This window comes from Lontra canadensis, unplaced genomic scaffold, assembly GCF_010015895.1.
Source record: "Lontra canadensis isolate GAN:19392208 unplaced genomic scaffold, GSC_riverotter_1.0 scaffold1, whole genome shotgun sequence".
Lineage (NCBI taxonomy): Eukaryota > Metazoa > Chordata > Mammalia > Carnivora > Mustelidae > Lontra > Lontra canadensis.
Genome location: NW_022630995.1, coordinates 2,783,346 through 2,794,406, shown reverse-complemented (window position 1 = coordinate 2,794,406; position 11,061 = coordinate 2,783,346). Strand labels below are relative to the sequence as shown.

The window sequence follows — 11,061 nt, the reverse complement described above, 5'->3', positions numbered from 1 at the left end:
GGCAGAAAGAGAAAGACAGTGTAGAACAAAGGTCTGAGAGGAGGTAAATCTCTTTGAAACAAAAGGGAAGACGAAAAGAATTGATGTGTAAGCCTGTATATTTGACTAAAGAATATCTAATCTGATGAGTTTTACTTCATTTGTGGAGAAGTTAAGATGATCTGTTTTGTAGACAGGAAGATATAGGATTAAAGGGAGAAAAGAAAACAGGAAAATTCACTGAGGAAAATCAGAGTGAACCAAAGGGAGAAAACACAGTAAGACTGGGGGGCAGTGGTGAGTACCCAGTTGAAACTCGCAGCTTTACATGGATAGTGGGGCCATCTATTTCCACGTGATGTTTTCTAAGAGTGTTTGGTCACTCAAGAGAAGTAATATTTTAGGGTAGAGCCCCATATCCATGTAGACAAACAAGTTGAGGGAATTTTCAGTGAAATTGTTAGAAAAACGTTATGGAGCCATTGAGAGTCCAAGTTTCCTTCTGTTCCAAAGAGAGGGTTGTAGCTATGTATCTATCATCTCCACCCCATCGTGCAGTAGTACTTCTCAACTCTTATCAGCTGCTAACACCCGGAAACCCCATTCTTGTTTTCTGGTCTTTTGGATCCTTCCCGTTATGTGCTGTGATAGCCAAGAGGGGAGAAAACTCAGGACGTAGGGGACATGTACACATGTGTCTCCAGACAGAAGCCGTGGAACCAGAGCTCCAGCACTTTAGAATAACTGAGACCGTGTAGAAGTCCAGTGATCTCATCACAAGAAATATCTTAAATTCATTCAATGTCGTCATTATTACAAAGCACAAGAGAGCTCTCCTTGGCTGAGAGTAAGCAATAGTCCTCATCTGCAGTCCATAGAAATTTAGTAAGCACTTGGGCAACATCAGACACAAATCTCTTATCTTATTAGAGCAAGCATATGTTTTTCCTTCTTATGATAATGGTAATGTGTTAAGTCCATCTTAATCGAGCCAAAAGTTCTTACTCAGAGTGTTGAGCATCTCATGAGCATAGTAAACCAGCCATTCCCCTTCTGAACTTGTCAACATACCAGAAGTATGTTTCCTATTCACTTAAAAAAAAAAGATTTTATTTATTTATTTGACAGAGAGAGAGAGAGAGAGAGAGAGACAATGAGCGCATGCCCAGCAGAGGGAAAAGGAGAAGGAGACTTCCCACCAAGCGGGGAGCTCAATGTGGGATTTGATCCCAGAACCCTGGAATCACGACCTGAGCAGAAGGTAGACACTTACCTGACTTAGCTACCCAGGCGCCCTCCTATTCACTTCCTCAGACATCATGGTATATTGCTGAGCATCTGGATATAGAAAAGTGTAGAGTTTAACTTGAAATTCTCTTGTGTACTACCACCAGGTAACTACAGTACCAAAGACCGTTTATTTTAAGGAGACACTTAGGCTTAGATTTTGCCTACATTCTTATGAACTTTGTTTTTACCTTGCTTTTTGCTTTGCTTTGTTTTTACTCAGAACTAAGCTAAATATGGCATATATTCTGTTATTCTTATATAGCACATATTTATTCTCTTTTACATTTTGGAATTTTGCTGTGAATCTACATAATCCTTGCTGGTCCTTTTGCAAGGAATGGAATTTCTAGGATTTGGTGCTAAATTCCAGATTTCAATCTTCAAAAATCCTGGACTTTAAGTAGGAATGTATGTTATCCAAAATAAAGTATTGTCCCAATCATAACAAAGACTTCACAGTTGTAAATAGGGACTTGCTGAAGCTCATTAATTTCTCTGTCAGTCTTTTTCTCAGGCACGAGTCAAAAAGGGCTTTTGAACTTAAACTGAAAGTTAAGCAAAACACAACTGAATTAGGCCTACAGTAATTCAAGCCTCTCTGTGAGAACAAGTCTAAACTTATAACTTTTCTTTTTCTCTTTAAATATTCATAGAGAAACCTATTTGTTCAAAATCACCCTTTTTGAGTTAGAAGACACAGCTAGACTCATTGACTAAAAATATTTACATAATTGTTAAAATTCAGATGCCTTAGAGATGACTTCATCAAAGAGTTGTTTACCAAATAACAAATTTAATGAGGTTTTTCCACTGAAAATGCACCATCACAATAAATCATAATAGTATGACACATAAGCAATGACCCTGCATTTTACTAAAATACAGGTCCTTATAATCAAAGTGCTATAGTTTAACAAACCCGAGATTTTCTAGATGCTTTACTGTTTCTTGAAAGTGATGACATCTTGATGGAAGAGGACCTCAAAGCCAATGTAAATACAAATAGAGGCACCGCGGAGGCTTTGACAGTAAGACACGACTTTCAGTAGTGACTGATCATCACTCAAAGCCATTTTTATTGTATCTTACTGTTTTTTTTTTAATGGTAACTTAAAAAAATTTTTTTTAAAGATTCTATCCATTTATTTGGCACAGAGAGACACAACGAGAGAGAGGGAACACAAGCAGGGGGAGTGGGAGAGGGAGAAGCAGGCTTCCCACTGAGAAGGGAACCCTATGCTGGGCTTATCCCAGGACCCCAGGATCATGACCTCAGCCCAAGGCAGATGCCTAACCAACTGAGCCACCCAGGCGCCCCCTATTGTATCCTACAATATTCAAGGACACGATTACGAACTTTTCAAACCCTTCAACCTACTATTCAAAGCCTTCCTAATAAGTTTCTTTCTTCAGGAAGCTTCTTTTTCTCTATTCTTCTTAACTGCCCCCTCACAACATTAAAACAAGGTGCAGCTTTCCCCTACACAGAACCTAATGTTTCTTGCCTCCCCATCTTGGAATATACATCCTTTCCTCCTGTTATTTATACTAAGTCTATACTCCCTTGCACAATCTGATATTTTTTCTAATAAACCAACAATAACAACAAAAACATCCAACTTCCATAATTAATTCCACGTGGCTCTTCAAACTCTATTCACCTGGGCTTTCCTTTGTGGGCAATCAGGAGTAATAAGTTGTGTTGCTATTTTTATCTTTAAGATCTCCACCAATCTGTTTGGATTCACTCTGTCTCTATATTGCTAATAATGCTAATGCTACTTTCCTAGTGGATTTGTTGTCATGATTAAATAAGATAATGCACAGAAAGCATTTAGAACAGAGCTGGCACATGATAGTCTTAATAAATACTATACTACAGCAAATACTTGAATTTTCTGCATATAGTAAGTGGCTGAGACTTTTTCTAAGCCTTTGCTGTGCTCAGTTCACACAGAATAATGCTTCTTTCACGAGTGACTTCAAGGAGTTACTTCTCTATTTTCTATCTCTATTGATAATAAAGAATATTGAGACTTATGTCCCTTGTGTGTTAGAACATCTTAGATATTAGATGATGTAAAGTTGTTGGTGATTGTTAATGGTAGCAGAATTACTAGTTAAGGATGTAACCAATCTGTGGCACTTATGACTTACTTGGCATGCAGGGAGGGTTCAATAGGTATTATTATTGTTGCTGTTTTGTGGTATTTTTTTTCTTTTCTTTTTTTTTTTTAGATAGGCTCCACCCAACATGGGGGTTCGACCCACCGCCCTGAAATCAAGAGTTGCGTGCTCTACTAACCCAGCCAGCGAGGTGTCCCTTTTTGTTGTTGTTGCTTTCCTATTTTGAGTGTTTAGGATTTCCCTATCCTTTGTTCTTCTGAATTCAATGATTAAATTGCATTAAAAGAAGTCCAAAATGGCTTTTAAAATATTTCAAGATATTTTCATTAATTAAAAAATAATCAGTGAAATCTTGAGATTGTTGTGTCTGTATCACTTAAAATTTGTACACTGTGACACTCCCATTTTTGAGATGACCTTTTTAAATTGGGGAAGCTAACTGACCACCAAGTATCTTACCAGATGTTTTCATTAAATTTTTTTAGCTCATCTGAAAATCTTCAAAAGCAACTCAAGGCGTAGAGCAGCTACCACAGGCTCAGTATTGCACTATCTTAATTTCCGAATATCTGTAAAATATTAAAATCTAATATGAGTTCTAAAAAGGTTTGCCAGCTGTCGTGTTGATTACTTTAAATCCGTTTTAAAAATAAAAAAGTTTAAAAACAAGCACTTGGGGCCAAAAGAGGTCTTCAAAGATATTTTCACTGAATTCCTTCAATTTGGTAAATTCATACATTCCTCCTCATATCCAAATAGTAGTAATAATTAGCCTTTCGGATACATCTTTCAGAAGGACTAACGAGTCATTACTCCGTTCTCGGGTTCGGACACAAGATTATCTCCGACGACTTCGCTCCGCAGCGCGCTCCCCGCAGAAACCCCCTCAGGAGCCGGGGCGCTCACCGGGGCATTCCCCCCGCAGGACGCCGTTTCGGAGCGAGGTCGCGGCGCCCACGTTCGCTCTCTCTGCGCTCGGTCCGCGCGTCCCGCCGGGTCCTCGTCCCGCGCTCGGACGCAGGCCGCACCTCCCAAAGGCTCCCGCTTCCGCACGGTTCGAGGCCGCGGACGGCGTTCGGAGCGGCCGTTGGAGACGGCGTCACGGGGCGGCGGAGGAGAGACTCGGGGACGAGCGCGGGGGCGGGACTAGCGCACGCGGCTGCGCGGCGGCTCCGGGCGGGGCAGAGACCGCGTGGGGTGGGGCGGCCGCTGCGCACCGGCCGCCGCGCCTCCGTCGCTAGGGACGCCCCGCGGCCGGGTTGCGATGGATCAGGACGACGGCGTCGGCTCCGTGGACAACATCGTCACCCAGTTCAGCACCTACGAGGACTTCCTCGACTCGCAGATCACGACCGTGGACCTGTACTACCTGGAGGTAAGGGTCGCACCCCCAGACCGGACCCCCGCTCCCCCCTTGCTCCCCCAACCCCATTTCCCTCCCTCCCAGAGCCCCCGCGGCGTGCGGTGGTCGCCCCCTGGCGGTGGACTCGGCGACGCCAGGCTGCGCCGTTCCCCGACGGCTGCGCCTGCGCCATCGCCCGCGCCTACCCGCCCCGCGCGCCCTCAGAGGGTGCGGAGCTCAGACCCCCGGTGGCTGCCAGCGCGAAAGACGCCCGCCCGCCCGCCCGCCCGCCCGCGGGGGATCTTCAGTATCCGTCTGTGCCCGCTCGTGCCGCCCGGCCCTCTCCTTCCAGGGCCCTGTGAGGAGGGGCTGTGTGCGGACGCCCGCGACACCTTGCGCCGGGCTGGAGTCCCGCCGCGCGGCCGTTTCTCTCTGCTGTGCTTGTCGGTGTCCGAGCGCAGAAGACGAGCCTTGCGGGGCGAGCGGCGTGGCCAGCCCGCGGTGCCTCCGCTGCGACGCCGGCCGTCGGGGCCACCACACACCGCTGGGCGCGGGAGGCTTCGGGGACGCGCGCCGCGCTCGGGCCCTCGTGCGTCCCGCTGTGACGTGCGCTCCCGGCGTCGGCCGTCGCGGCGGACGGGACGGCCACGGAGGCTCCCCGGAAGTGCGCGCCGCCTCAGGAGGACGCGGTGGGCCTGGCGGTCGTCTCCCGCCCGTCCTGTCCCTGCCGCCGCGCCGCGGACGCAAGCAGGGGCTGGGGCCTGACTCCGCGTCGGCGATGGCGCGTTCTGCCCCTCAGTGCGCTGCTGCGGTTCTCGGACCCGGAAGAGCCCGCCGAGCGGGACGTGCTTCGATGCCGCCTGCGTGGCGGGAAAGTTCGCGTTTCCTCAGGACGCGTCTCTGGTGCCACGAACGGGATGTTCCTCAGGGAGGAGCGGCCGGTGGTGCGCGCCCCGCCTCTGCCGCCCGCAAGCCGAGGGGCTGTGCACCGGTCACGGGGCCGTTCTGGACCGTCTGTCAGGAATTACCTCCGGTGATCCTTACGACGTGGCTTCTGGCCGCAAAAACAAGCTTTTTGGTATTTTATACAGTTAGTACGTCTGACGTCACGAATGCGTTGCCCCGAAGTCACTAAGGAGGACCGGAAAGTAGCGGGACCGGCTGACGTTTGCGTCCGCGTCCGCACGGGCGAGCAGGCTGCAGCGACATGCAGACCCGAGCACCCGCGAGCGTGAAACCGCGGGCGCCTCGGCGGGCATGGCCGAAGATCGAGCCTCGCCGGGAGCAAGGGTGTCTGGAAACGCCCGGCTGCGGGTTCTTCGTGGAAGAACTAAAACGTGAATTAGGAGTGAGAAAGGAATACTTTTTCATCAGTCGGCACTTTTAAGGTCTGTAAAATGGAAAATCATACATTTGGGGGAAAGGATAAACTTACTTATAATCTGGCGTGGTTTAGCTTATTCTTACTGTGCTTTCATAGAAAGTAAGATAAAGATTGAACCGAATAATATTAAGGCAAGTGTATATATTTTGGATTGGAGAGTGAAACTTTTAAGCGTCACTTTTGGGTGTCCTGAAGCTTTCTAAGTCTCGAGTACGGGCGTAGATGCGAGTTCGCTGCTCCCGTGGGTTGCACAGAGTCTAGTGGACTCCCCGGAATTCCTTCAGAAGCGAGGCTGGTACGCGGCCCCCCGGTGTTCGGTGGCTCTCGCTCTAAGAGTATGTGTGTGTGCGCGTGTGTCATCACTAGTTGAGGTTGATGTGACCGAAGCAAGTTCTAAATGGTAAGCTTGAGATGGCATGTTTTATTATTTTTTTAAAGATTTTATTTATTTATTTGACAGACACAGCAAGAGAGAGGGAGCACAAGTAGGGGGAGTGGGAGAGGGAGAAGCAGGCTTCCCGCTGAGCAGGGAGCCCGATGTGGGACTCGATCTCGTGACACTGGGATCATGACCTGAGCTGAACACTTAACGACAGAACCACCCGGGCTCCCCGAGATGCCACGCTTTAGTCAGAACAGCCTAGAGTCCTGTGATTTGGGTTCTAATTCTGTACTGCACTGTAAGCAATTTGAAACTCCCACTTCCTCATCTGCAAACCGAAGGGGCTGGGCTAGATAACATTCAAGGTTATGGGTGTACAATTTTAGGAGACATCTATGAATCCATCCGCCCATCCAGGCATCCGTGTATTCATCCAAATATCTAATAAGTAAAGCTTCCGCGGCAGCCTACTCTAGTAGGTAGCTTCTAAATTGCTAGGAGTTTAAGAAAGAATCAGTTCTAGTCACCTAACTTTATTTTTTATTTATTTTTAAAAAAATGTTTACTTATTTGAGAGAGAGAGATTGAAAGAGCACAAGCAGGGGGAGGAGAAGACTCCCTGCTGAATGAGGAGCCAGACACAGGGCTCCATCGCAGGACCCCAGGATTTGGCCTGAACTGAAGGCAGATGCTTAACTAACTGAGCCACCCAGGTGTGCCATAGTCACCTAACTTTAGTATTGTGCTGACAGTTCAGTCTAAGTTTTCTTTATTCGGCAAACATTTTGCAAGTATTTATTATCTTCCAGTTAGCCTTCTGTTACACAGAATATTATTATATAGCTATAAGTTTTCAACTAATTTCAATAGAAGTTAGTAACAATGCTTCACATACGAAGTGATGATGATACCTCCGGTGGACGCATTTGCTGTTCTTCACCACCGTATGTGTGTCCCTAGAAGCTATCCTCTGCACTCTTGAACCATGCTCTTTTGGCTTTGGCTTTGTTTCAGCTGATAGGAAATTAGAGGGCAGGGAGAGAGGAGTTGAAGAATTTATTCCTTTTCCTCTTCCTGCTGGTTGTGGTTTGGGACTGGCAGCACTCTCTATTCTAGGAACTGTTTCCTCTCGTCTCCTTTTAGGCCTAATGGTGTTAATGACCTCCCACTGTTGCAGCCCAGCAAACACTACATCATCCTGTGTTGGTTTCTGTTAATCTTGGGATATCTTTGTAAACTGTGCTTTTATTTTTTTAATCATCCCTTTTGAGTTTCGCTACTATGACCCTGACTTCTATATTATCATTCAACATCTCAGACCACTCTAAGTATACAAGTCGTATATGTGTATACTGACTGCAGTGTTTTCATGCGATTAAGACTAGGAAGGAATGGTGCTTACTTTGGTAGCACATACACCAAAATAGGAATAGGAAGGGACACAGGAGAAAAAAATGAAGACCTGCACCAGTTAGCTATTTGATGAGATGGAAAGGGGTAAGGTGGTTAAGGAGAATAAAAGAGGCTCTTCATCCTGTGTCCACTGTGCCTTGCTCATTTTACTGGCTGCTACCTATAAACCAAGAGACATTTATAACAGCAATTAGATTTATCTCTGCTAAACCAAATAACAATATTTATTCTCAGAGTTAGTGGTACTTTAAACTAATTAAACCCAACTAAACTGATATAAAAATACTTGAAAATTTTTAGCAAAATTTTTGCACTATGACTTTCCAGATTCTGGGTGATTCTTCCATGCTGAATAAACACAGTTCCTTCATTTCGGCTGTAGCTGCCACTGGCCACTAGAGAAGCAAAAGGCCTATCGAATTGCTTTTCCCAGGTAAAGAATCAAGGGGTGTTTTTAGAATTGTTTTTAAATTTCCCTGACTAATGCATCTTAGTTGTGGCTAAATTACTTATAGAGATTAGCAGTGTGAAAGTTTTATTTAGAGATTACTGTTCCATCATTTAGAAAATAGAAATAAATCACACAAATTAAATCTTTGGACACAATCTTAAAATTATTTGGCAGACACTGATTAAGTGAGATTCCAGGAAAAGTCCAATAGCACAATTTACCATGGTTATACAGTAAGCCACCCAATAACCAACCAGTATTTATTGCATTTTCCCATATTTTTGTAGTATTAATTGGATCAGGTACAGAGTAGATGATGTTTCCTATGAAATATCTTCATATATTTCAGAATCAGCTGTACTCTTTTGTTGATTCAAAAGGAAAAAAATTGGCCTAAATTAGCTACTCTCTGTAAGAGGAGTCCTACATTTTTCCTTAAGTAGGTCCACAGAGGTGCTTATCTCTAAGTAAAAATATCTAATCCTTCAAGGATGTGAATTCTGATGATCAGGGGGTGAAATTAAATCCAGATTGCCACATCCACAGGACTTCTGAATCTTCATAAAGACAAATTTTAAATGCTGTGAGCCTAACATCATCCTCAGTATTTCAACTGTGTCTCCAACAATTCCCCTAAAATCTATATTCTTTGTATTTAAAGTCTGTTTCATTCATTTGGTACTTATAGTGACTTGAGAAGGAGGAGACAAGTGGAGAAAGGGAAGGTTCCCAAGTAGTGTGGAGAATTAGACGAGACAGGGGGCCTATGGCAAAATGCTGGAGAACAACCATTATTTAAGGTGTGGGCATGGAGGTGGTGCTCACAAGGACAATGATAAGGGGATTCAGAAAAGTAGAAGGAAATAAGGAGAATGGGATGATCCCAGAAACCAAGGACAGTTAGATAGCAAAACACCCTTGAACAACATTTACACAAAGCTAGGTGAATGTTCTTTCTGTGAACCCCAACAGTAGAGCAGATGGGGAGTAATCATCCATAGACATAACATCTAAAAGGTATTGGCATTCACATGGTGGAAAAGTAAAGATAACAGGACAACCATAGGACCCCTAAAGGAGAAATAGCAAGATAGTCAACTTCTTTTCACTGGTAGTGGAATGGTCCACTTTGAGAACAGCAGCTGGAAGTGGGAGGGGTTTTGGCCAGTCAGTAGTAAGTGAGTATGTAGGTTCCCCGGCAAGGTCTGAAGGTGCTGCAGCAGTGTAGCCAGTGTGAACTCTTGAAACTATCTTCTATAGCTGACTTGGGCAGCGCTCCACACTGGAGATGCTGTTGGAAATGGAATCAACACTGAGCCAAATGGGGACAGTAGAGACAAAATTTGAAAGAGAAAGATAAAAGCAGGAAAGTAAGAGAAAAAAATCCAGAAAGCAAGTGCCAAATTTTTGAATACCATAGGGAAACAAAAGAAGAGGGAAGTTCTATAAGCCACAGTTTCTTCTACATGTTCAGGACAACCAAGAGTGAGATGTAGAAAATCACTGAGGTAAAAGCCCATTCAGAGTTATAAGAGAAAAGAGTTAGTAAGGAGCTGAATAGCATCCTTATCCTCCCTAACAAAACCTTGACCTTTTTGAGTTCAATCTAAAAGACATTAAGAAATTGTTAAACACATGATGGAGTTCAGAGATGATGTGACAGAATTCAGGAAATGATTAGGAAAAAAAGGAAATCTTGAGAAATGAAAAGTAACTAGAAGGAACACGAGAATGGATCAACAGAATAGGTGATATCCTAAAGAAACAAACAGTTAAAAGGAGGAAAATTTTTAGTTAAAAAAATAAGAGATAAAGGATTCAAGCAAAATTGACAATTATTGAAGATAGAACATGCAGCATACAGATAATAGGAGTCCCTGAAGAAGTAAATAAGAGCAAGGAAGCAGACTTAACCCTAGAAACTATCATTCAGAATTTTCTTGAAAGAAACAGCAAAAAAGATTCAAAATGACATATGAGAAGAATACATTCTGTACCTGTGAATTTTAACCAGGTGTGACCAAGATATATCTAGTAAAATTATATAAACTTTATTTTTTTAATATTTATTTATTTATTTATCAGAGAGAGAGCTCGAGTGTGAGCATGCTGGAGTACAAGCAGGGGGAGCAGCAGGCAGAGGGAGAATCAGGATCCTCGCTGAGCAGGGGACCCAACTCTGCTGTAGGACTTGATCCCAGGACTCTGGGATCATGACTGAGCTGAAGTCAGACACTTAGCTGACTGAGCCACTCAGGCATCCAAAAAAAGTATATGAACTTTAAAGAAAAGGACAAAAAGTCATTTGGACTTCAAGACATAAACAGACTTATAGGTTAAAAAAAATGAAATTATCAGACTTTTTAATGTTTAGGCGAGAACAAATTGGGATCACTTATTTCACTTATTTAAGATGCTCAAGCGAAGAATAATTGAGCCAAGGATTTTATATCCAGCAAATACGAATTTCAGATGTAAAAGTCACAAATTGTTATCAATATGCAATAACCCAGTTTTATGATGGGTCCTTCCTCATTAATGTGTTATAGAAAGAACACTAGAAAAAAAATAAGTAAGGTGGGATCAACGTAGGGATTGGTAACATTGAGCATCCACAGCCGCTAATGTCACAAAGGGAGAAAAGCCAACATTGGAAGGTGAAAGAATAAAACACTACTAACAAACCTAACAGT

General features: G+C 44.0%; 1 protein-coding gene across 1 annotated transcript in view; it reads left to right on the top strand.

Moving 5' to 3' along the window:
• Positions 1-4,660: 4,660 nt before the first annotated feature.
• CFAP299 (cilia and flagella associated protein 299) overlaps positions 4,661-11,061 on the top strand; it is a 604,562-nt gene continuing 598,161 nt past the window's right edge. The window contains exon 1 of the mRNA XM_032882203.1: positions 4,661-4,771. Within this exon, the coding sequence (XP_032738094.1) occupies positions 4,661-4,771 (111 nt within the window). The remainder of the gene's footprint in view (positions 4,772-11,061) is intronic.